The sequence below is a fragment of the Cydia amplana genome, chromosome 1 (genome assembly GCF_948474715.1).
Source record: "Cydia amplana chromosome 1, ilCydAmpl1.1, whole genome shotgun sequence".
NCBI lineage: Eukaryota > Metazoa > Arthropoda > Insecta > Lepidoptera > Tortricidae > Cydia > Cydia amplana.
This window is the reverse complement of record NC_086069.1, coordinates 14,436,856-14,464,419: the sequence shown is the minus strand read 5'-3', so window position 1 is coordinate 14,464,419 and position 27,564 is coordinate 14,436,856. Positions and strand designations below refer to the sequence as shown.

The window sequence follows — 27,564 nt, the reverse complement described above, 5'->3', positions numbered from 1 at the left end:
CCGAGATGTTTGTAGATGATGATAGAATAGGTGCATGCCACGGCTTTGTACCTATGTCACCCTATGTCACCTATGTATGCTGCACACACTCGAGGTCAGTATTGTTAGGGACTACAATTTTATGTATGGCATAGATCCAAGTCAATTTATGCTTTGGGTCTTTGGATGTAGGCAATAGTTGTAATAAAATAAATTTGTTCACGACGGTATACAAGAGTGACCGACTTGTTCAAGAAACGTGCTGACAAGAACCTGTGGCTGATCTAGAATAGTTATTCTAGGTTTTTCTTGTGTTTACGAGTAATCCGTAATAACGTATCTAAACTTTTCTAGTGATTATAATACCTATTGACCTATAACCTACCTTTGATTATGAAGTTGATAGTGAAGATAAAATAACTGTAATTTACTTTTTTGGTTCCTAAGAATATGGTTGTAATTTCGGATAAATATATCGATATCGATATAATTGTAAATCAAATTATATACATACCGAACTAGTTCCCTCCCATTTATTCGAAATTAACTCCATTTTCTTTTTGATGTATTTGCTTATTCATTTCATATTTATTACACGATACAGGAAAGTACACATGGCGAAATTATGCATTGGGACTAAAAGAGAGTTTTAGTGGGTGGGTGGTGGTTAGAGTACCTAATCGCGCATGGCACTGACACATCCACACTTCGTGTTTTGATTCAAATCAGGAGTCGTATTCGAACTTAAAAAAATATAAACTTGATTTGATAGCTATATATAATATAGATCGACAAGCAAATCTTGTCAGTAGAATAATCTTTAATAAAAAAAACCGACTTCTCTAACTACTAGCCTAACCCACTTAACGGCGCTTATACTTTATTTGGTGATATGTATTATTATGTATACATTTTATGGTAATCATAGTGGTTTTTTTAGTTTAGGTATCATAGTGGTTTTCCGGGTCAAGGTCCGGGTCCGGGTCCGGATCCGAGTCCGAGTACGGGTCCGAGTCCGGAGTCCAGGGCCAGTCCAAGTCAAAATCACAAAACGTGTATTATGCGTCGTTGAAGAGTTCTGTTCTGATCATCATCAGCAGGTCCACTTCATCAAATGCCACAGTTTTTAATGTAAATACTTGATTTTCTGATGAAAATATATAAAATTTTATACGTATGCCTTTAAAATTTGAGGAGTTCCCTCGATTACTCATGGATCCCATGTTCAGGACTTGAGATTGACATAAATGTGCCCAATAACCTAAATTGCTTAACAAACATAGCGAAAAGGACAAATCGCCAAATGCGAGCTATGCGTCGTTGAAGAGTTCCGTTATGATCATCATCAGCAGTTCCAATTCATCAAATGCGACAGTTTTTAATGAAAATGCTCGATTTTCTGATTAAAATACAAAAATCTCTATATGCATGCCTTTAAGATTGGAGGAGTTCCCTCGATTCCTCGTGGATCCCATCATCAGAACTCGAGCTTGACAAAAATGTCGCTTAAAAACTTAACTTGCTTAACAAACATAACGAAGAGGACAAATCGCCTAACGTGTACTATGCGTCGTTGAAGAGTTCTGTTCTGATCATCATCAGCAGTTCCACTGCATCAAATGCGACAGTTTTTAATGAAAATGCTTAATTTTTTTATGAAAATACAAAAATCTCTATACGCATGCCTTTAAGATTTGAGGAGTTCCCTTCGATTCCTAATGGATCCCATCATCAGAACTCGAGCTTGACAAAAATGTGAATTAAAAACTTAACTTGCTTAACAAACATAACGAAGAGGACAAATCGTCAAACCTGTACTATGCGTCGTTGAAGAGTTCCGTTCTGATCATCATCAGCAGTTCCACTTCATCAAATGTCACTTTTTTGAATGTAAGTATATGCTTGATTTGTTGATAAAAACACAAAAATCACTATATGTATGCCTTTAAGATTTGAGGAGTTCCCTCGATTCCTCATGGATCCCATCATCAGAACTGGGTTTTGACAAAAACGGGACCAATCTGTATGCATATTCATACAATCAAAAAAATATTTCAAAATCGGTCCAGTAATGACGGAGATATGGATGGAGTAACAAACATAAAAAAAACATACAACCGAATTGATAACCTCCTCCTTTTAGATTTGGAAGTCGGTTAAAAAGGCGACAAATTAGAAAAATGTAGGCGCGAAGGGATATCGTTCCATAGAAAATTTGAATTTCGCGCCTTTTTCTACTAACAAGATTTGCTTGACCATTTATATTTTATGGTCTGGCAAACCAAAGCCAGTTAATAAGACCAAAAACAACTATACTCATCCCTTTCTTCTGGGTATTAGTACTAGCATAAGACAAATTCAGTATGATTCTCACTGTCTATGTTTGAAATGAGATAGTCCCTGGCCTAACTATATTAATCAGTGCATTCCGTGCCCATAAAATGAGTAGGTACCAAATAGAAAGTGAGATTTAATTAATAATACAAAAGTGTTATTTATTATTATTTTGTTTAATTTCGTTGTATATTGCATACAATATTCGTATTTTACACGCGAATCAATCAAACAAATGTTAATACCATCTCTATATCCGAGTATTCAGATTTCAGAGCAGAGTTATAGTCTTACGGTGATATATTTCTGTACAGCTCGGCTACCATCAGTTTGGCACTGACATAAACGCCGTCGAGAACGTAATTTACTTTCTATATATCTCGCTCGTACTCGCATATTAGTGCAAACGAGATGTATAGAAAGTAAATTACGTTCACAATAGCGTAAATGTCAGTTTTGACACTGTCAGTGACTCATGGTACGAGCTCTGTATTCTGGAGTTAAATAAAAGAGCTAAACACTTTACCTCTGGCTTAATTTTCTTTGGTGAAAACTACTAATAGTAAAATACAGTTCTCATCTCTTTTGTAAATAAGTGTCTAAATCTAAATGTGTAAATCTATATATATATATATATACACATATATATATATATATATATATATATATATATATATATATGTATATATATATATATATATACACTCAGATAAAATATCTAAACATCAATTATATTTTTGGAGTAGGTACATTGAATTTTGTAAAAGTATAACAATAAATTTATTCCTGAACCATATATTTAATACTAGTAACTAAATATATAATACTAGCTATCGCTCGCGGTTTCTCCCGCGTCGAGTGGAATTCGTTAATGGCATGGCAGCCTAATGGCACTCGTAAACAAACTTCTCACCCATTTTCATCCTTCTTTAGGGTACAGTCAGCAGCAGAAGTTGCTAAGCGGGCGAGGGGTTCAAAATTATCTTGACGCGACTTTATTGTTAAGAGAATAAGAGCGTGTCAAGGTAATTTTGAACACCTCGACTGCTTAGCAACTTCTGCTGCTGACTGTATGATTTCTGGGATACAAAATATTCTATATAATATTTACAACGTTCAAGCTTTTACGTGTGACTAATTTCAGCTATTTAAATCGGACAAACAGTTTTTTTCACAACCATCCAAAATTATCAACATACATACCTACAAATCACATTTGTTTATTTTTATAGAGAACGATCTTTATTTTATCATATGCAATAATTTGTATAAAATATATGCATATATGCTAAACAAGGATTTGATACTAAGGATTCATGTTGTACATTCATAATATTCTTTACGTATAAAAATAATATTAACCTACATTTATCAAAAACTATCTTGATTTACTATGACGAAACGTAACTGTAAATCAACATTAATATCTACACATATTTATCACAATACACTGTTCTCCATAACACAAAATTAGATTTTTAATTAAATTACAAAACGCACATCCTTAAAAAAGATATTTGGTCATGTTGGCAATGTAACGATACCTTATTTTTAATAATTAAAATATTTTTACTAATCAAAATACAATATTTCGGAGCTTATCTAAATACAAAAATATATTATATATAAGTATTATAACCAACTGCCAAATTATTGAAATAAACTAAAAGTCCACATGAGCCATTGTATAATAATTATAATAGAATTTTACATAGTCTTTCTTTTTGACAAAGTGTATAAAATAAATGAACGCAGATAGGCACCTACCTACTGCCTACTTGTAACTATTAATAATTGTTCACACTTCTCGTCAATTTATCACTGAGTAATTTAAATATGTATCTGTCGTGCCCCTAACTGAACTTTTAAATTTTATAATTTTTATAGTCGTTCTACTCAAAATCACGAGCTCTGACGATTTTCATATGATACACAAAATGTCCCCAATTTTTCAGTACATTTGGAATTGGTACGTTTTAAATACAACCTTATTATGACTAACGGAAATTCGAAAGATGTATTCATTTGGGGACAGTTTATGCATAAGGATCGAAATACCCAGTGAAGGTAGTATAAAACATATATGTGACGTTATCTATGAAAAGGGACCTTATTGTCGATGGCGCTTACGCCATTATTAACAATGCTCCGATATAAATACAATGCCGCGCGACGCTGTGCGGCGTAAGCGCCATCGACAATAGGGTCCCTTTTCAAAAGGGACCTTATTGTCGATGGCGCTTACGCCATTATTAACAATGCTCCGATATAAATACAATGCCGCGCGACGCTGTGCGGCGTAAGCGCCATCGACAATAGGGTCCCTTTTCATAGATAATGCCCCATATAGATATAAAAATCAAAACACTGTTGGGGGTAAGTTCTACTTTGTTTAGAAATGGTCATTAACCAATTATCAAAGCGGCTATTGTGAATATTAAGCAATATGCATAACTTACTCATTTAACTAATTGTTAATTCAATCGAGTTCTTCACGCAGAAATTCTAGGTAATCGTATATAAGTAAGTAAGGTAGGTACCTATTTAGAATAGAACGAATACCGGGTGTGGCCTGTAACACGAGCAAATAATTAAACTTTAGGGTGTACTGACTAATGTTGGTCAGCGACTTTTAAAAATAAGTTGTGTTTTGATTTTTAATACACTTTAAAGTTTTTTCTAAGACGCAATTTTGTTATGTTTAAAAGGCTTAACAAGCAACGTCAATCACAATGATAATGGCGTACCTTGAAGATTATATTTATTTTATATGAAAAATATGAAGCCTTTAGTCTTCATTATTTTAAAGCTTCATTCAGTATTAAAAAGTTGCTGAACAACTATTGGTCAGTTTGAGGAGTATAGTGGTAACAGTTTTTTTTTGTTCGCCTATACCACCTATACCTATACCTATAGGCCACACCCGGTATATTTTCTGGAAATTCTTATTTATAATATCGCTAGTGTTCCTGTTTGAGACACGGTTGCATTTCCTAAGTGTAAGGCCTGAGTGGACGCTCGGAGCGGAGCGTTGGGCGGGGCGTGCAGCGTGGCGTCGGGCTCACAAATGATTTGAGCAGCGTGCACTAAGGCCGCTCCTATACGTTTGCATTTGTTTAACATGCACGCCACACGCCCCGCCCCGCTGCACGCCCAACTCGAGCGTCCACTCAGGCCTTACACTAAACCACTACCGTCGACTTTCGGCCAATAAATAATAACAATATCTAAAATGTTATTCTATGGGACCTGCTAACTAAATATGTAAACAAACCGCCATATTGAAACTGTCAAAAAATATGAATTTATTAGTGACTTTTGTTTACATATGTAGTTAGCAAGTTCTATAGAATGACACTTTAATAAGAAACACAATAATTAATATCCATCTATTCTGCCTCTCATAATAACAATAATTCGATCGCAATAAGAATGGGATTCGAAATTAACGTTACCACAACAGCTCTATGTTTTCTTTAAGTTAATTATATTATGTATAGCTTTTGTATTGTACTTAATTAATGTAACTAGATTTATTATTCCTAGATTTAGAACGATATTGTACTGAAATAAGTAATTTTATTTAGCTGCGTGCGTACTCTATCATTTACAACGTTACCTACGAGTAGGTAGGTATATCATATACCTATGTATTTAAATTTATTTAAAACGACATGGATATGTAGTAAATCCCATTCTAATCGCGGTTTCATAGTATTTACCTACTAATGATGTAATTATTCATTATTAATGAAATGAGTCATTTTGTCAATACATAGATTACATCTAACTGTGTAAAAATAATTGTTACATACGTATTTCTCGTTAGATTCTAAACGACATTCACATACCCAACGTGTGATCTACCTACTATCTCCAAATTTTATTAAGAATAAAAAAAACTTCGTTTAGGCCTCAAGGTCTCTTTCACGAGTCAATGAGGTTAAAAGCATGAATATACCTACCAGACAATAATAATTGTATAATTGGTTACTTTTTTAATCTACGCCAATAAACTTCTATTTAAAGCAGTTCAGCTAGTATCATTTTTGTTCTAATTTCGAGATATATTTTACCTATTGGGTACATACATACATATGTATCGGTACACACTTTCAGGATTTTCACTAGCCAACTCAAAATTCCAAATGTGTCGTATCGATCGTACATTTAAAATATTAAAAATGTAATTCATGGAAATAATGTGTTTGAGGTCGATAAACATCAAAATGTCATTCCGTTCATTCATTAACCTTTGTTAAAATGATTTTTACAAGTCACAAAATAATATGGAGAAGAAAAGGGGACACATATTATCTATTAATCTGTTAAGTGTATGTTATTTTATTAAATGATAACATTTAGTCAGCGGGACACACTTTATCGCTTGTAACTTCATATAAAAATATAATTATCCCGCCTTGCAGCTATCACTTCCCGGAACGCACAAAATGTCTTTCAATCAGTCTTCGAGACTAGACCGAGAACCAGGATTGAGCGCCGTATGCGAGATGCGAGTGACAATACTGAGAATCACATTCAGTATCAAAATCGTAAATTTTATCACAAATTGTTCAGTTTCATCTCCGCTTCGTCCTTGTTTTTCTCGCTGATGATGGCGCCGTCCGGCGGGCGCGCGTACTCGTGGCGCGGCACGCAGCACGTGGCCAGCGCGACCAGCACCAGCAGCAGCAGCGCCGCGCACGCGCACACGGTCGCGCCCCAGTCCAAGATGGCGCGCGCGTACACCAGCTCCTCTATGATGCTCGCTTCCGTTTGAACGCTCTGCTCCACCCAGAATATCGGGAAGAGCATTTTTGGCACTTTCTCATAGAGCCTGTAATTAAATAATATGGCTTTTTAGCACAGCTGCTAATACATACAAAGAACAAGCATTATGTTTCTGCGCTTTCTTTCACCTTCCCATCTCAATTTATATTTGTATTATTAAAACTAAAATTACCACTTACGCAATATTAGGATTAGGTTCAATTAGAATATTCAGCTGGAACCTAGCGGCAACCTCTAGTGGCACACCAAGTTTCTGAAACAGAAATATTTCTCATTTTTCGATGGTTGAAGATGAAATCTGCTACTAATATCCGATATACGCTAGCCCTGCAGCCAGTATAGACCATCGGGGGGAGAAGGATAACAAAAGCAGCGATCGCGATGGAAACCATGGAAATCTTTGGTTCTAATGCCACAATCATATTGATAGTGTACTGACCGGCTCCACAGAGAAGTAGAAGGAGTGTTTGTCGTCGTCGGGCTGCAGGCCGGAGACGGCGGCCGCGAGCGCCGGGTCGGCGTGCAGGAAGTGCGGCAGCGAGATGAACGAGGGCGAGCCGTAGCGGCACGCCGACACGTTCATGACCCCGCCCCACGAGCAGTCGCCGTTGCAGAAGCACGTGTTGTGGTGAGAGGAAGTTGCTGAAACATAATGCAGTTTATGTAATGCTGTAGCGGTGTAAAACAATTATTCTTTATTTTTCTTCGTACCACCATAAACATTCTAACGCGAGTCAAACGTACCTAAGTTTTGTGCTTACGACAACATCGAAGGAGTAAACTTCTACTATATTTAAGAGAGGTGGGTTCAGTTTTCCACAATTATAAAAAGACAGCATTTATTACAGCAAACTGAAAAGATTCAGATAGGGCTGTAAGAAAACCTCTGCTAGCTGAATATTGGCAAATTAGAAAGATGAATGGAAAGATGTTTATAAGAACCTCACAGTTATCGAAGCTCTCCGGCGCGACGGAGTAGCGATGGTAGGGCAGGCCTCCGAACTGTCCGCTGAGCTTGTGCGTGAGCTGTATGGAGCGGCACAGGTCCGGCACGAACACCGTCACCGTGGAGCGCTCCGTCAGGTCTCGCGGCAGGAACTCGCCCGCACTCCCCTTCAGCTGAAATCATTACCATCACGTTAAAGCACTACTGTGTCCTACTAAACTATTGTGTGCAGTGGCGTAGCTAGGCGTGGGCGAAGTGGGCCGTCGCCCACGGCCTCGCGCCCCAACAGGGGCTTCGCGCGAGGCCCCTTCAGGCACAGTGAAAGAAAAGGGCCTCGCATATGCGATTTCGCCCACGGCTAGATTAGTTCACGCTACGCCACTGATTGTGTGCCTATTATAATCTGACTAGCCCATGAAGTTTCTAAGAAGCCTTTCTTAATCTTAGCTCTGCTACACAAGATACAGAGATTAGTGCCTAATTGGGTAGCGGGCCCATAGTTACGTTATGTTTATTGACCTACTAATGTACTTGATAATCTAAGTTTCAAAATACATTTTTTTGTTATTTCAATGGCTTCGAGCACATTTTTAGGGTTCCGTACCTTAAAAGGAAAAACGGAACCCTTATACGATCACTTTGTTGTTCGTCCGTCTGTTTGTCAAGAGCCTTTATCTCGGGATTGCGTGGAGGTATCTAGTTGAAATTTAAACCATATACTCAGGTCTACGGTCCCTTGTTTTTTTTATTTTAACGCTTACGCGATTAAGTCCCGTTAAAGTAATAAAGTTGTGAAAATCATGAAAGTGATCCCTTAGTTGTATCTAGTAGTAAGTAGCAGTAAGGTACCTTGGCGCACTCCCCAGTGTAGTATGGCAGATAGTCCTGGTAGTTCCACCGCAGCACCTGACCTGGTAAAGTGCCGCTATCCACCCCTGTGGATACTTCCATGTAGCCATCGGTCGTGATTGAGTTGTTCCTCTGAAAACAACACAATAGACGGCGATATGTAGTTACCAAAGATCTTTACTTGTATTCGAGCGAAACTTGTTACTCTGTAACCTGTATTGAAAAAAATCCTAGAATATAACCTTGTTAGACCTATGTACATGCGCGGTGTTTTAATTTGTAAACTTCTACAACAAATTATTGCATCGTACATCATAAGGCGAACGCTCGATTGTTAGACTTAGGTATACATATTTAGGTAAGCCCATAAAAACTGTTCCCCTATTCAAAACTTGTCTGTGTACCAGCATTGATACCCTTGAGCCTAATACTGCTTAACTTAACGATTAACACAATGTTATAAAACGCTATTTTAATCTAAGAGAAAAACACATACATACTTCGTAGAAGAGTCCAAATCTGTCAACAGGTGGGGCGCCGCCGGTCGCGCTGGCCGGCAAGGTCTTGGCCACGTCCAGGAGCGCGTCCTCGTAACCCTCGAAGAGGAGCTCCCGAGCCGGCTTGGACACCACCATGTGCTGCCCGAACATGGCCAGCGACATGGACAGCATCTTCTGCTCTAAGAAGCCCCAGTCTCGGGCGTTGTAGATCGCTGACTGTAATTGAAAAGGACCGGTAAGCTACGTTTATCTGATTTAATGATTCTACGTCTGTTATCCCATTTAAAAAGTTTAAAATGAAAGCATTATTAATGACCGTTTAATATTTGAATTGATATTATAAAGCAGGGATGGGAGGGCAGCTGTGGGGTTGCAAGCCGTATGCAACTTTTTGGAATTCATAAAACTGAGATTTATAATTGATCCTACATATTTGCCGTGACTTGTTTATCAAAAGCGTTAATCAATAAAAAGCCATATCAAGATTGTATACCTTTTTTCTAATGCTAAAAAACGAAGTATTGTTGTAAGTTGTTAAATGTTGGAAGGAATATTGTAAACAATACCTATTACACGATACATACCTACGTTACGTGCTATATGTTGTTTCGTATTCGTACCTGACCCAGGGGAACAAAAGTTACAATCTGAAAGGTCTTGGCAATCGTGCTCACTTAATAACATTGAAAGCTTCCCTACCGTTCAAAGGTAGTTCATAATTGTATTGAAAGCGAAGATGAGCCCGAAGCTAGCCGCTCGTTATCCTTTTACGTAACAGTCATACCTATCGGGATTACGAGAATGTTAACGATATGCAGTCCGCTTGTTAAGGGTTACGCAATCGTACAGGATGATAACTTTTTCTTTTCAGTAAATACCTATTACCTAATTCAATGTATTCACATAATTATTGACATCAATAGCTTCATTACGGCAGTCCGTGTTACTGTTACCTAATCCATGGCAAATAATTAAAATCGTTTGTAACTTATTAGTGGAATTCTTGTTTTCAAGAAACACATTGTTTATCTATTACCTATTCTAATGTTTAAATTTACTGACATTACATGTAAGTATTTTTAAATAGTTAGGTTAGCATTGTAAGTTATTTATTACTTACAACTTTTATTGGCAAAATTACTATAATAATAGATAGCTATAGGTTATGAAGTGCTACGTCGTAGGTACCTGTAGTAACGAAATTTTATATGTAGCGAAAAATGTTACATAACGCTTGAAACCATAGTGAACAACTAACGTCAATTCAACAAGATAGCTGGGCTGGGCCTGCTTATTGTAAATGAACGTCTAAGATCCATCCTTAGACGTTCATTTACAATAAGCAGGCCCAGCCCAGCTATCTTGTTGAGTTGACGTTAGTTGTTCACTTACCGCAGCTATGATGTTGAGCATGGTGACGTTGTCGTCGAGGCTGCCGTTGCTGGAGGGGTGGTAGTGCCAGCTCTGCAGGGTGCGGTAGGCCACCGAGCCGTTGTTCACTTACTGCCGCTATGATGAGCATGGTGACGCGTTGTCGTCGAGGCTGCCGTTGCTGGAGGGGTGGTAGTGCCAGCTCCGCAGGGTGCGGTAGGCCACCGAGCCATTGTTCACTTACCGCAGCTATGATGTTGAGCATGATGACGTTGTCGTCGAGACTGCCGTTGCTGGAGGGGTGGAAGTGCCAGCTCCGCAGGGTGCGGTAGGCCACCGAGCCGTTGTTCACTTACCGCAGCTATGATGTTGAGCATGGTGACGTTGTCGTCGAGACTGCCGTTGCTGGAGGGGTGGTAGTGCCAGCTCCGCAGGGTGCGGTAGGCCACCGAGCCGTTGTTCACGTGCCACGTCACGTTCACGTGCTGCCGGTGCTCTTTAAAGCGGTATGGACCTGGAAATTACAACCGGTACACATAAGCTTTCTTCCTGATTTTAATGCATATACAATTTATATTATCATTATCATTCACTGTCATTCCTAATCTCACCATATAAATTGACTGTACGACGCACTTACCCAACTGTACCAAGTTAGGCTTTTCCTCTGGGAAATTGTCCGAATTGGTCCAGTTGAAGAGGTACACGTCCATGAAGAGTGGCACAGACGGCGCCTCCCACTCGCGGTACGATCGAGACCCAGGCACCAGGGCCACTTGCTTAAACCAAATCACACATTAGGTACATCTAGAACCATTTCAATAGTATGCAATGTCATGTTGACACCTTTATTTTATTATGATTTGAAGACAGACCATGACTAACAACCAATACGAGTATAAGTAGAGCAATTTATCGCCGTGGAGTGGGTAGAGTATTTTTCCAGGCTAGACGTCTGTAATTGCGGAGGGGGGAGAGCCAAAGTCCCATTGTTATAGGTATAACGGGATTGACCCGACAAATATTCATATTAAATTATAGTTAACGAAATAATATTTAAATTATAGTTAACGAAATAAAATTTGCACCGATTGGTCATAAAACTTTATCTTTACGAATACAAAAGGAAAAAAGAGATGTGAAGTGCTTTGCCGCATTCCCATCCATATAGTGGGTCAAATTTACACAAAGACGCATTCGCAGCAGTTATCATCACATCACAGTGTTTTTGCTTCTGTTCTAATGACAAAAACAAATATTTAAAGCGTATAACACCAATCAACTTTTTACCAGAGGCCACTTGGTGGATCGAAATTGATAGAAAGCGTCAATTAACGATCATGCGCATGACCGTCAATTGCGCAAATCGTCAATCAATCATCAATATGATTGGACAATGGACATCAGGTTGGTTGGTTGGATCAACAGATCGTTTGACCCAACCAACTGGCAGCTTATCCTGGTTTTATTAAACAAATTGAAGTCAAGGTGCTGTCTTATTAATTCGCACTTTTGACCGAGTCCTACTTAATTACTACGAGTGCATTCCTTAACAAAAGTGTAGACGGTAACATTTTGTTTTGTTTCTGGCTAGAGGGCAACGCGTCAATTTGAAAATAATCCATTCAGGAGACGTCATGTACTCGTAAGATATACTTACTTTTGTACCTATATTAAATACTTCACCTATTTAATTATTATAACAACAGAGTGTAAGTACATTATTAAAACAACAGTAGGCACGTAAAGTTTTGTACCTACTCGTAAAAATCAATATTTTGAAGGAATGTAATCGATAGAGCTCCAGGCTCTGAGCGAATTTTTGCTAGACTACGAAAATTTAAGAGAAAGGGTTTAGAGTTTAGCAGTCTTTGCTACATGCGTTTGTGTGGGTGTGTGATCGAAACTATTACTGAGTCGATTTTTAAGAATGAGGTGTCAATCAACATTTCGTCTTTATGGCGCGGCGGAAATTGATTTGAATACTCCTTTGGTGGCCTGGTACTCTGACCACCACCGAGGTAGTCCAAACGCTAGAATCAATTAATAAGAATGTTTACGAAGTGTCAGTGAAAAGTGTGTAGGTACCTACAATGGTCGCTACGCGTAGCGTGCTAACCTTGACTGTGTCTTTTATTTATTGCTTCCCCAGATTCAAGGTATTTCACCCATTACTTAATATTGGTCATGGCCGGCGTGTCCTCTAGGGACCCGAACATGGTCCTTGAAGGCTGAACATAAGCAATTGAGTTAATGAATTACTTACTTGCCTGTACGAAGTTCAGTGGGATACGAACCCTGTACCTATTATTGAGATAAGAGTGATAAGACGTTGATTTGATGACCTTTAGACGAGTAGGTACTTTACTTAAGCTGCGTTAATCTGGTAAATAGTGTACCTACTTTGTAAACTAGATCAATGTTAGTCGATGATTAATAAAATAACTTTAAAGCTGAATTACTTTGAGAGCCTCTTGGGAATAATTATTGATGATGGTCAATTGCTAAGAATTTAACCCTTTAAGGGGAGACCCTCTTGCTATTTATAGCATAATAGAGATATTATACTATAAATAGCGAGGTAGCCAATTTTACCAATGCTTGCTAGAATTCTTGGAATTGAATTAGACCCCTATTTAAGACGGCATCACCATATAGACATTTTGCGTAAAAAACTTGCAAGTGCATGCTTTTCTTTAAAATCCCTGTCAAAACTTACCGATTCAGAAGCGTTAAAATCAGTATATCACGCCTACTTTGAAAGCATAGTTAGATACGGCATAGAAGTTTGGGGAAATAGCACACAAATAAATGAAATTTTATTACTACAGAAAAAAAGTTTAAGACTTATCGTTGGTTACTTTCCAGAAACGCATAGAGACCTTTTTGTAGAGTATAGAATCCTCACAGTAATAGCCCTGTACATATATCACATTTGTATTTATGTGTATAAAAATATTGACTCATTTAAACTCACATGTCAAGAAATGAATTACCCATTAAGGCGCAGAATGCAACTAGCACTACCGACGTCAAATTATACACATTTTAAAAATAGTATTTGTCGAGTATCATTAAATATTTTTAACGAACTAGATGATGACATAAAGACAGCTGAAAATCTCCAAATATTTAGTAAAAAACTTAAAAACTATCTTGTGTGTAGGCCCTTTTACAGCCTAAACGAATATTATACTCAATTTTTTGATTAAATTATTTTACCCAATTTTAATTAATTTCATATTTTGACATAGTTTAAATCCTTCTTATTGATACGAATATTTTATGAAATTCTGGACCAAATTATAACTGTTTTGACAATCTCACTTTATTTATACTTAAAATTAATTAAGCAATCTAATTTATTTGTTAACTGTTGGTAATGTTTTATTTCTGGATTTCTTCTTTGTTTGTTTTTGTTATTGTTATAATGTTTTTATTGTTGACTGATTGATTAAGTATTTATTTGATATTTTATTATTGTATTTGCATGGCTTTTGTCTATATTCGCAAATAAAGAACTGAATACTGAACTGAATACTGAATACTTGTGGAGGGCAATATGGTAATGAACCACGTGAGCCATCAAGTTAATAGCACTTTGTTAGCCCCGTGTGGAGATTAGCACGGCTTGTAGGGCTTCCCGCATGCGCCCTTGACCGGCACGCGGCGAAGTTTTGGCCGTTTTACAACTGCATTTCGTATATTTGAATACCTTAGTATTATCTGGTGTCATTATTATGATCAAGAATAATTCGTCAAACCGCAACAGTCAAAGTAATATTAAACGATCATAATCGCAAAGAAACGGCGAGTTAGCAGTGTTAGCACCCTCCGCTGATAAAGATACATGCGATACGTTTCCTAGACGCCTTTATTTAATTTTATCGACCCTATAAAAGAGAGCCGACATAAACCGCCTGGTCTGTAAGAGAGCCCCAGGAGAGCGAGACGGCAAAGCCAGCGGCGGAGAGTAGTAGATACCTCTCACGACTGCAAACACGCAGCACTCAAACATCATAAAACGTGTACACATTCGTGCCAGCGCAAACTCGAAGGCCCGGCCTCAGAAGGGCAAGACGGCTATGCCAGCAACAGGATCTTCTGTAACATGTAACCACGTAGGTAACTCACTCGCGCCACCACGGAGTCGAAGACCCGGCCCCAGGTGAGCGAGATGGCGATGCCGGCGGCAGCGAGCAGCGCGCACACGATCGCGAACACGCAACGCCAGCGCGGCGTGCGCCCGCGCATCGCTCACACCTCCTGAAACATTGTTATTGTTAGTATTATACAGTGTGTAAATCCAATACAGGCGAATATTTAAACGGTGGTTAGCATAGGACCTAAGAAGTATATTGAGATAGATTTTGCTTAGAAATACAATCAAAATTTTAACCATACAATATAATTCGGCCCGCAATGTAATACACCACAAAAATTGCGGGATACGAGCTTTTGATAACTGTCAATGCTTGTTGGCAGTTACAATAAAAAACTCGTATCTCGCAATGTCATGTCATCTTTATGTTTCTTAATGTTTGCAGTACATTGCTGCTCGGTAAATTTAATAAAAATTAATTATGGGCTCATAATTAAGTGTACTTAACTTTAAAAAAATCTTAATTAAGGATAAGACGGATTAATTTAATTAAAATGTAATTTATAATATAATATATAAATAAATATAATAATTTACGATAGCAAATGAGGTGAATGTTAACAAGAAAAATATACTAATTAATACGATTTGTTTTGAATTCGGTGAGTTACTTATACTTACTACATCGGTACTTACTTGATTATTTTTTTGATGAGAGTGGTAAAGCGATCAGAATAGGGTATTTGACTGTATCATCACTTCACTACATAGTGTAAAACAAAGTCGCTTCCCGCTGTCTGTCTGTCTGTCTGTATGTATGCTTAGATCTTTAAAACTACGCAACGGATTTTGATGCGGTTTTTTTAATAGATAGAGTGATTCAAGAGGAAGGTTTATGTATAATTTGTTAACCCGTGCGAAGACGGGGCGGGTCGCTAGTTTTAATAGTTATTTGTACAACAAGTGATCAAAGTTTGATATTTCTTCGAGTGCTTATTTTGAGTCCCGTGCAAGCGAAAGATTCTATAATAGATTCACGAGCGTAGCGAGTGAATCTAATGTAGAATCTTGAGCGTAGTAAGGGACTCAAAAGCGCACGAGATGTAAATAACTTTGATCTCGTGTAGTACACAACATTTTTCACCTCAGCGCAGTGAGAACATACCTATTAGACAACTTGAAAATTGTAATCCTTCTTCATCACTTAATACCTGCACTCATGTTTTCTTAAGATATATAAACAATTAAGTTTAATTACCGCAATGGAACACAAAAACAAAACGTAATAATAAATTCCAGTAAAATAATATAGAAATAACAAACATTAACTGACACTTCAATCGACAACTTTTTTTGTAAAAAAAATCTTTGTAAGATACGGTCCGAATTGCGGATACGTACTAATTGTCAACTATGGTAGAAATTCTTAAAAGTAAAATAATTAATTCTGCGTGATGATCTGTGTATTTTTTGAGTTCGTTATTTTAATTGTACAATAAAATACCTAAACTATAATATTTTATCAGTTTTTATCAAATCTTAAACTTTATTTTTATTTATTAATTATTAAGAATTCATACTCGTACGTGGTTTGGAACGATGCGGTCTGAAGTTTTTCGGGGGTCTATTATAAACCGTGAATATACTTTTTTTTGTCTGTTTCTTTTTGCTAACAGTGTGAAAGGGACAGAGATAATAGAACCCAAGTACATCTTTCGAACTTTTATTAGACCCCGCATGTTGAAATGACATTTGACTATAAAGGTCACTTGAATGTCATTTTGTCTCACTCAGCAAAATCGCATTTTGCTCACTGTTTTTAAGAATCAAAGTACCTACCCTTGTTCGAGCTGCTGAGGTGAAAAATAAATTAATTTACACCGTGCATGAAATAAACCACCAGAAGATTAATAGAGAAACGTAGACAGCAATTATTTTTAGACACACTTTATATTTTAAAACTCATATAAAACTATAAAGAGTGGGTAATTTGATTGTGACGTCACACGCTAGTGTTTCATATAAATTCCATAGTAGCAAAATCGTTTTATCAGTTCGACGAAAGAAACTGATTTGACTAGTAGTCAAATACCCTATTATGGGAGTATTTAAAACGGTTCTCGCAAAATATTGGTCTCCAATAATTTACTAACCTAATTGCTTGGAATTAACATTGAAGGTGGACACTGGATGGGACAGTTTCCAGAATTGGGACATTTAAGTACGTTAAATATTTGCGTTTCGTGTTCAGTTTTATGCAAGCTTATTGGTTAAATATAAAACATGAAACTTCCGACAAAAATCGTATCTGATAAATAAAAAATCTTTTATCAGAGCTCAACTCATATAACGAGACGAGAGACAACCGCATATTACTTACACTAGGCACCTACTGAAGTGTATCATTACGAGGTCAAGAAGATAAGTTCCAAGTCTTAATTTACTATTATGCACCATGTTACAAATAACTACTCATGAGTCAGTGACTTTGTAACAGCACTGCAAGATCGATCCAACTATGACACCTTATCTGCCTGTATTTTTAGCGTTAAATGGCAGTAAGCACTAATGTGTTAATTATTGTTAAATTTAAGAATTAATTTCTCAATATTTTGCCTTATTAGGTACTATGCCTACTGCCTAGATAAGTTAATTATATTTATACCTAATTAATCCAACCTAAGTGCATTATTGCAGAAGTTTTGTAATGTATATATTTAGGTTATTAAATTGGGTTTTTTACATCAACACATAGTTATGTAAACACATTTTTTTAAGCTAAATTAAACTAATTAATTAATTTATATATCCTTTACAAATAAATATATGTAAAGTATGTAAATATACAACAATATAAATTACACCGGCGTATACATTGCTAATTTGCTACGTAGTTATTCAAGCAAATAAAAAATATAATAATAAAAATTTAACTTCTTCCCAGCATCGTTATAAGGTTGCTCTGCTATTGTTTTGGTTTTAACTTTATGAGGAAACATGGAAAGTTAAGCAAAATAATGGAACCCAGGAAAAAAAAGTCGATAAAATAATTTTTTAAAAGTTATCGGTGGTGTTTTATTATAAGCACCTACCTACCTAACACACAATCATAGTACCAAGGCTTTTTGGTTTATTTATACACCGTCGGCTGGTAAAACCCGACAGATTTTAACCACGCATTCCTGAGGCCATAAGGAGCAAAAAATGTTAAGTTTATGAGTTTTGGTAAAATTTTTGCCAAAAAAATATTTTTTGCGTTTTCTGCACACGACACGTTATTTCTTTTTACATCTTGGCGATCACTGATATAATAATTGAGATTTATTGAAACAAACTAATACATCTCGTGTAGCTCGTGTACTCGTGTACCTCTGCTTATATGTAATTATTAATTTACCACGATTATTGTGCTATTGACTTTAAGAACACATAAAGATTCTCATATTTTTAATTAATTAGTATAATAATTATGAATTGCGACAACAATGTAAACTAGTGTGTTTACTAGAAGTAACCGTGATTCACGAGCACGTGTCGGTTCGACGCGGCGCGGGCGCATATCGTGTCGCGTTTGTGTCGCTTTCGTCCAAGGGCACACGTGTCATTGTCAACTGTGTCTTAATATGTTACGTCATTATTGTCCGTTCGATAATCAATAGGTACCTATTCGTTGCTTGGGGATGACTATCTTTTTTTTATTTTTTTAAAGGGATATGAATATAATCAGAATCACCCAGCCTACTTCCCTTCAAATACCTATAAACAGATTTTTTTATAAGCTGCAATACATGTCATATGTTAGATTTTTTTACTGCTGTTAAAAGTTTTGGGTGCTATATTCCTTACACATAAATTACCTACATTCAACAGCTGATTGTGATTATGAAGTGGTGAGCTATAATTTTTAAAATAAGTATTTTACATTATAATATATGTGTATGATCATTTATAGATACTTATGATGTGTCACTCCATATTATTAAATTAAAGCAACGTTTTTGACACCTACGTATTATAGGTACCTACTACTTATTATAGGATATTTTATAAGTACTTAAAGTCCAACGAATTACTGAACACAATCATAATGCTTTGCTTGGTCATATACTTATATCTCACGCGTGCAGAAGGTTATCATTATCACTTTATCAGTTGCGGTGATAGATTACATCCATCACTTCGAAAAAAGTTATCTGGTCCTGTGATCGTCGTTAAGAGCCAACAGGAGTGGTCATTTCTCCATACAAACGTACTCGACTGTTTCCTCCGTGGGTTTTGAAGCTAGAGCAATGATTTTTTCAACACAGATTAATATTGTCAATATCTGTGTCGAACCGTTTTGCTTTCTTTGATATTTTTGTTTTTTAAGGCGCTAGAGCCCTTCAAAAATGGGCAAAATGACCTAATTGACTATGCCGCAATGAGAGGCGTGCTATTCAAAACTGACATCAATTAGTCAAAAAAGCAAAACGGTCCGACACAGATAATGTCATAATCATTTAGATTTCCAAATTTGGTTACGATTGGTTAAGTTTTGGAGGAGGAAACAGTCGAGTACGAAACCTCGATTTTTGATATTTTTACGCATGATTTTTCGCCTTGTCCTTATCGCACTAGTTTTAGGAGCCGCTTCCGTTAGCGAGACGGGTATATTTACCTAAAATATTTAAATCTTAGCTCCTGTTGGCTCTTAAGTTCAAGTGTAAGCACTGGACAGTGATTGTAAAGTAGTTGAGATGAGACACAGGGAAACCTACTTTGAGAGCCAAGTTTGGTATCGTTTTCGTATCAGGCGGGGGTGCCGATTACAACACGATCCCACCATTTCGTTCCGAAAAACGTATAAAATATAAAAAACCTTTTTTTAAATTCCTCTTCATGCTTAAACCGCTGAACCAATTTAGTTGAAATTTGGCATGGTATACGAGTACATCTTTCTTAGACATCTAACTACATAGTTGAAAATGATACCAAACGTGATGTGGAACCTAAACTTAAACGTGTTTATTAACCTCGGAGCCTCAGACGTCGCCGAAGTTGAGCGATTTGATTTGTAATGTATTCAGCTAGTGGTTTCCTCGCGTTTGTGTGGTGAAAAATTGTGTGTTTCATTTAGCAGCACAGTTTGTTTAACCCTCGTGTCTTGAAACCCACGCAACACTCTTTCACAATTTTGGAATATTTCGATTGGTCGAGTACGAGTACAATATGAGCATGCTGAGGGGTTAAACATTAATTTTCCCCATGTAAAATTATTACAGCATATATTAGTAAAGGTATTACTAATATGGTGCTGCTGTGTCCATCAATCAGTGCGCTAGTGAAACTTCTTAAGTTGTGTGAAGACTATGCTGTCGCTCATATTCTGACAAGTAAGAGCGAGCTGTTAGTTTTTAAAGCAGGTAACAAGGCTTTTGACGAACTACCAACTGTCAGCTTGTGTGGTACCGCTCTTAAAAGGGTGACACGTTTCAAGTATCTTGGATACTGGGTGACCGATAATCTCCAGGACGACGTTAATATAGAGAGGGAGCGCAGGGCATTGGCGGTGCGTTGTAATATGTTGTCCCGCAGGTTTGCAGGTTTACTATAGTATGGCAATGTCAAAATAACGCTATGCCCTGCGCGTCGCGTCCAGTACAACAATGGGTTCAGGATGCTGTTGGGACTGCCTCGTTTTTACAGCGCGTCAGGTATGTTCGCGGAGGCGCGCACTGACTGCTTCGGTGCGATCATACGCAATAGAACGGCCTCCCTGATACGTCGCGTGCGTGGCAGCTCCAACAGCCTCTTGCGCCTAGTGCTAGAGTCGCCTGCTTGCGCCTTCTGGAGACACTGGGACGATGTACGTATGGGGTCCAGAGGCGTAGTTTACGTATAATTTATTATAATTTAGTATAGGTCTCACTAACATAGAATTAAGGGAACACTAACACTATGGACATGGTCTGATATAAATATATTGTATTGTATTGTATTGTATTGTATTACAGCAGCAAACCAAGTAATGGGTAGGTACCTATTACTTTTGCTAGAAATACACACCGCAACCGACAAAATCCTGTCAACCGCGACTTCAGGTAGGTACCTAATAATAGGTACGTATAATGAGCATCCTTCTTGGATATTCTTGGTAGGCAAGTGAACACACTGTAAGGTGCTCGCTTGTACAGTAAATTTACCCTGTCTATTTGTGCCATCAAATATGTTCCTAAATGAAATGATGTGCCAAGCCCGCGTCGCGAGTTGACAAGTCCATCGTGAAGTCTTAACTCAAAGCTAAGCGGATGTTTCAATTCCGTTAAACAGAATCATAAAAGGTTAATCACATGAGAGGATCCTTATTGAAAAATGGTCCCAATTAAGATCCAGACAGATATTTCTTACATTTCTTTGATTACTTCCTTTGCACAATTTAATTGTTAAGTTTTTTTTTTCTGAGCTCGAAAACATGAGTAGGACATGCTTTACGAATAACCTATTTTTTTTAAGTAATTGTATATTTATCTGATATCTCTTATTACATATTGTATTCTCCGTTTCACATAAAATGGCCGATTCCGTGTAAAATAACTCTACAGCGACAAGTGTGAAGGTATTAGGAATCTGACTATATGGTGGCACTTCCACAATATCACTGCAGTCTGTGCAGAGTTAGCTTCGTCTGAATCTACCTACGATCGAATTCTTCTACCTGCCAAACCATCTTCATCCATATTCGGCTAAAGGATTCACGTTATAGAGAAAATATTAATTCAAGAAACAGACGATGCGATGGTGCAGATTTTAAATTAACTCTTCTGTCTTCACAACGGTCAACGCAACGGTATCTAACAGAATACAGAATCATATATTATTTAGGAAAACCGTAGTTAAAAAATGTTTGGCACTATGGCACTATTTTCAGCAGTGCCTGCCGGCCAGTGAGCAGTGAGAAAGGGTTTAAAACTCAAATTGTTCCAAGGGTTAGAAGAAAGTACCTACTCATACGAATAATGCTACTTTCTCTATTTCTTATCGGCTCGGTTTGTAATAATCCTTACGGGCTATCAGGTCGGTGCGGCCGCACTAGCCATTGTCCCGGCTCAAGTAGAAAATTACTGTATCCGCCTCGCAGCGTCTTATTTCACGACAGTTTGCTCCTTTTAGTGCCGCTATGTGGCCTTAAATGGACGTTCTATGGACTGCGAGCCGTGCAGCAAGATTTGAAGAGGTTGCTCTCAAATCTCTCTTTTTGTCTCTACAAAGCGTTTGGAATTTTACTTACTTTTCAGAGAGTCACGACAAGCAAAACCTTCCGCGTAACCCTTATTTAGGGGTATGTGTTATAGAACAAGTTTCTGGTCTTAAGTCCTTGAAGTTACAGACTCCCTCTCTTACTCATTTTGATGAGAAGGAGCGAGTTTTTTCCAGTGGGTCGATCCAATGGGCAATTTGGCATATTATATGGGTTAGTATGGCTTATCTTATCAACTACAACATCCACATATTTAACAAAAAAACCGATTTAACAATACAGTCCCGCTAGTTTCGTGGGTTTCATTAGCAGCTCCGCTTGGTATGCCTAGTTATAATATGAAGTGCTTGTTTCTGCGTACAGGAGGCCTATTCAAATTGGTTGAATGATTTGTATGAATATAATTTAATTAAACGAAGAATATAATGAAATCGGAAACCATGCATAAGCACAAAAAAACGACAAATTGAGTACCTCCTTGCTTTTTGACGTCGGCTTTAAACCTGACGTCATTATTAAATTGCATTACGATTCCTCTTTTGTATGTTAAATTGGTGAGCAGTTGCGGCATTAGATCAAGGTTAATTTCATGGCAATATGATTGGTATAGCATAATTTCAAGTTTAGAATCATCCAGACTTCTGAGCTCTAGAAAAAAGTATTTATAGGGTCGCGTTATTTTGTTAAAACTGCATTGACTAATGAGTCAATTCATTCATTCTGATGAATGAATTCATTCATAATGATGAATAATTCATTCATAAAGTACCTACCTGTAAAATTATAAATTAAGCCTTTTACCTTATAATCGTTGTATCTATCCAAACAAAATCAGACATCTCAGGTGCGTAAGTGGATGTATAAATTCGCTAGTATCATTGTATATATTGATACATTATCAATGTGATTGGTTATCAGTTTATTTTTATTTAGTTTATTGTCTACGGTCCTTTATTTTACAAACTAAGTTTTAAATTTCTATTTCAAGACGACCGGTCTGGCCTGGGTAGTGACAGTGACCATGCCGACGAAGCTGATGGTCTGGGTTAGAATTCCAGTATATAAGGGCATTTACTCGTATTTGTGTAATGAACACAGATATTTGTTCCCGAGTCATGGCTATTTTCTATGTATATAAGTACCTATGTATTTATCTATATCAGCGGTTCTCAATTTTTTTTTGACGGAACCCTTTTGGAAAGCGAAATACTTGATGGAACCCTACAATAAAACAATAGTTTTTAGAAGTGTATTTTTTTATTAATAAGCATAATAATTATGCTTATTTTATTATTCTAAATTATTCTAAATTCTTGCGGAACCCCTGCAGGGGTGTCGCGCGGAACCCTAGGGTTCCGCGGAACACACTTTGAGAATGCCTGATCTATATTATTATCGACGATATACGTATACTTACATATCGTCGCCTAGTAGGCACCCATGGTACAAACTTTGCATAGTTTGGAAGGTTTGGGGTAGGTACTCTTAGGTAGTAAGATTGTCCCAAAAGATTTAATTTGAAATATATGGGAACCCATACATTCTACGACTCTTCTCTTTCCGCACAGTCTCTACATAATTTTTATAATTAGATTAAGGACAAGTATGTGGGGATATAGTTTTGCAATACAAAAATATGAAACAAAGAGGCCACCTCTAATAACATATACTTTTTAAAACTATATTTACATAGACGATGAATGGCCGGAGAACAATTACTTTTTTTAATTTACTTAGGGTAATTCGCCAGTAAGTAACTGGCCACCCTAAACTAAAAATGATTCTATTCACCTATAAAACAGAATTCATTTTAGTAGGTATAAATAAACAGCCTTCAATAACTAGCCACCTTATACTAAAATAAATTCTGTTTATAGGTGAATAGAATCATTTTTAGTTCAGGATGACCGTTACTAGCAGGTGGCCAGTTACTGGCGAATTACCCTATTAAAATACATTTAAATTTTAAAAACGACGTCGTACGTGGGCCAATGTATTTAAAGTTGTCCCTTACACGTTTTTTTTTAATTTGTTAATTTCTATGATATTTCTACTCAGAATCACGAGCTCTTTCTATTTCTATCCTAATAGGTGAAAAAAAGTGTCCCAAGGTTTTTATTTCCATTCTGTTACCATTTTCATAGACTTTGTATGGCGGTCACGGAATGGAAAGGTCGAAAAATGTATGGAAATTTTAGGACACTATTTTTCTCCTATTAGGATCAAGAGAGCTCGTGATTCTGAGTAGAAATAACATAAAAAATCCCAAATTTGAAAAAAGTGTAGGTAAGGGATAACTTTAAATAAAATGGCCCGTGTTAAGGGCGATTTACGAATAGATTTGTAGATTCGGTGGCTGAGAAAGCGGGAAAGTGTGCGCTGAAGCCAGACATCTGGCGCGGGGGCGCGTAGGGTTGTATAAGCGGGGTGACATTTTCATCCTATAAATACGATATATCCGTGCGCTAACTATGCAGGTACTCACGGTAGAGCCCAAAAATACAAGTAAATACTTATTTTGTTGGACAACAACAGACTTTTTATAATATGAATGTAAGTAATTAAATGGGTAAATTGGTAATGGGACGGGTTCCTAGTACAGAACTTTGTTGTAGGTATTGTACTAGAAGACCTTTTTTTTATCAGAGCTGTTCTGATTACTGGGTTCAATGAGTTAATTAGGTACATAAATAAATACCAAAGTATATATATTTAGGTAATTTTATACGTAGGTAGGAAGGTCCTTAGTAGCTGTATGTTATGATATAAGGTCCTTAAGCGATTTCTAAATATCGCTGTTTAATAATTTTAGGTACTAGTAAATGACACTACCCAGTTTAATCTATTGCTAATTGTATGTAGTGGTAAGTATGCTACATCTTAAATCAGTTGTTTTTTTTTTATCAGGTAACTTATTATGGGTTAGGCCTAACTACGTTACATTTAAGCCGTATAAATAATAAAAAATCCGGCCCCATCCAATAAAACGAATTATAGCAGGCTATAAGTAATTCTAACAACAATAAAATAAAACAATTAAGATCTAATCATAATCAAACTAACCTCAGACAGTCGGTCAACAAATTCCACAACGCCGATTTGTTGAACAAATCACACTATCACTAATGACCACTCATTTTAAAAGTTTATTTGATTATGTTTGCCGCGTATTTGGGTTCAGTGGTCGCATGTAGATAGCGCGTCTACATGATTCAAAGGTTCAAACGATACTAAAACTTATCAGTCTATGACCGTTAAGCGGGTTTTCCACCGCGAACGAGTAATGAGCGAGAGATGGCTAAGCGGAGCGGACTTCGTTGTTAAAAAATAGGTTTGCGTTTCCACCAACAAAGAGTTTAGTTGTTTGATTCCCACCGCAAAAGAGAAATGAAAAAGAGGAATGAGCGGAGAGGGCTGAACGGAAAATGAGAAATAGAAAATGAATAGTCGATTTCCACAGAGAGCGAGTTCAGTTGAAGTTTTGAACTGGTTGCGTGTGGTCGTGTTTGAACATGATGTCGAACTATACGGAATCAAGTGATAGCGATTATTTTAATAATACTGGTAGAATAGCTTTCCAAGATTCTTGTGTTTGAAATTAATACCTACATCTGATTGAAAAGACTACTTACCATCTTTTATTTCTTCCGAATTCAAATCTTCAACTATAGATTTCCATGCAGCTTCCTTTATATCTATGTTTCGGTATTCTTTACTTGCTATGTCCCATAAACATGGGTATTGTCGAACAGCTTCAATAAATCGCTCCATTGCCAAAAAACACGACTCGTCAGTCAATCACAGCAATATGAAAGCGCGCTCGGTGCCGGCGGCGGCGGGCAGGGAGGGGCGGAGACAGCAACGAGTCCTTTTCAAACTAGTCGGCCGGACCTTGACGCAGCGGGCTCATTTTAACTAGTTGACTCGCTCCGCTCACCTCTTTCCCTGTGGAAACGCGCCTATGTAATTTACCATTGCGAGTTGACCGGACTCCGTAATGACACCGCTCCGCTCTCACGAGCTGAGCGAGCTCATTTCAACTTTTTTTGCTCATTTTGTCATTTCCGCTCGACTATTTGTTGGTGGAAACACAAGTACGTAGTTTAGTCTTGCGAGTTAAACTAAGTCCTTAATGAGACCGCTCCGCTCGCGGTGGAAAACCCGCTTAACCCACGCGTGATAGATTAGCTACAATGTACCTATTTACTAATGTTTTTTAAGCTGTATCTTACGGCTTACGGCTCGGCCACGACATTGAGCGACTTGCAACGGCGGCAGCGACAACCATAGGTGGGAACGAAAGGTCCGATCGCTGTGTCTCGCTCCAACCTATGGTTATCGCTGCTGCCGTCGCAAGTCGCTCAATGTCGTGGCCAAGCCGTTACAGCTGTTGTAGATACTAATGAGTAATGAGTTATCGGCGACATTTTTGTGAGTCTCTGCCGTTTTGTTATCATCAATCGTTACATAGTTATAGATTATAGAATAACATATAATAGCGCAGCGCGCGGGACCACTACTTAAGTATCGAACTTAGTTGCTGTCTAGTCACGCTATTCCCCAAGGAATGAAAAGATTATAGAGGGACCGCGGTCGGTCATAGATTAGGTAGATACCTACTTAATTATAATCCAACTAAGTGTGGTAGTACAGATGTAGTTAGCGCATAATTATTTTCCTTTGTATTTTCACGAAAACGTACGAACGAACGAACGAATTTCAGTCAGTCTCGGCTGGTCTCGGTACAGAAAGTACTGAGGGGCTACCGCGAACCACGTACGACGTGTTGCATCTCTGTCGCACTTGTAATTTCGTACGTAAGTGTGACAGGGAGGCAACACGTCGAACGTGATTCGCGGTAGGCCTTCTGAGGTTGATTGAAGTAGCATGACAAATACGAACGTTTCTGAGAAAATACGAAGGAAAACAATAATGCACTACATCTGTTGGTACCTATCTGTCTCTACTCTTCTTAACTCAGACTTTTTTATGTACCTAATTAGGTAATTGACCGAGCGAAAACGAAGGTCTCCTTTTCAGCTTCGGCATAGGTCGGCAGCCGGCCGGAGGATAGCCGCTGCGGCTAATCCTCTTCTACTGAAATTTTTCGAGTAGGTTCGATCACTCTATAGTGACAGATTTTTTTGAAGTTTAGTTTTTTGTATTATAGGAGGCAAAAGAGCAGAAAATCGCCTGATGGTAAGCGATTACCGCCGCCCATGGGCACCTGCAACACCAGAGAGGTTGTAAGTGCGTTGCCGGCCTTTGAGATGGGAATAGGTACGCTCTTTTCTTAAAGGTTTGATGCTCATATTGTTCCGGAAATACCGCAAGCGACAGATCTTTTTAAAATGACGGAAATTGGCGCAAAGTAGGTATATATGGGCTGAAGACCATTTAAGTATGCTCGCTAAGCTGTGATAATATACTCAACGATGTAAATATTTTCTACTTT

The 27,564-nt window shown here is 37.6% G+C and overlaps 1 protein-coding gene across 1 annotated transcript; it reads right to left on the bottom strand.

Annotated features, from left to right (window-relative positions):
* Positions 1-6,703: 6,703 nt before the first annotated feature.
* On the bottom strand, positions 6,704-25,324 carry LOC134648688 (protein peste-like). The gene is made up of 10 exons (XM_063503196.1): positions 25,169-25,324; positions 14,905-15,033; positions 11,411-11,549; positions 11,127-11,284; positions 9,400-9,615; positions 8,900-9,031; positions 8,052-8,223; positions 7,544-7,746; positions 7,284-7,357; positions 6,704-7,150 (listed from the first exon to the last, which is right to left on the bottom strand). Exons 2-10 carry the CDS (start codon positions 15,022-15,024, stop codon positions 6,877-6,879), a joined length of 1,488 nt encoding a protein of 495 aa, XP_063359266.1. The 5' UTR covers positions 15,025-15,033; positions 25,169-25,324; the 3' UTR covers positions 6,704-6,876.
* Between the last annotated feature and the right edge of the window lie 2,240 nt (positions 25,325-27,564).

What these genes read in the sequence shown, in the direction of transcription:
- LOC134648688 (XM_063503196.1), bottom strand. Translation starts at nt 15,024, where the DNA reads ATGCGCGGGCGCACGCCGCGCTGGCGTTGCGTGTTCGCGATCGTGTGC. An exon ending in GCCTAACTTGGTACAGTTGG is followed by an intron (nt 11,285 to 11,410) that starts GTAAGTGCGTCG and finishes TGTAATTTCCAG; the next exon opens with GTCCATACCGCTTTAAAGAG. An exon ending in ACACTGGGGAGTGCGCCAAG is followed by an intron (nt 8,224 to 8,899) that starts GTACCTTACTGC and finishes TAATGATTTCAG; the next exon opens with CTGAAGGGGAGTGCGGGCGA.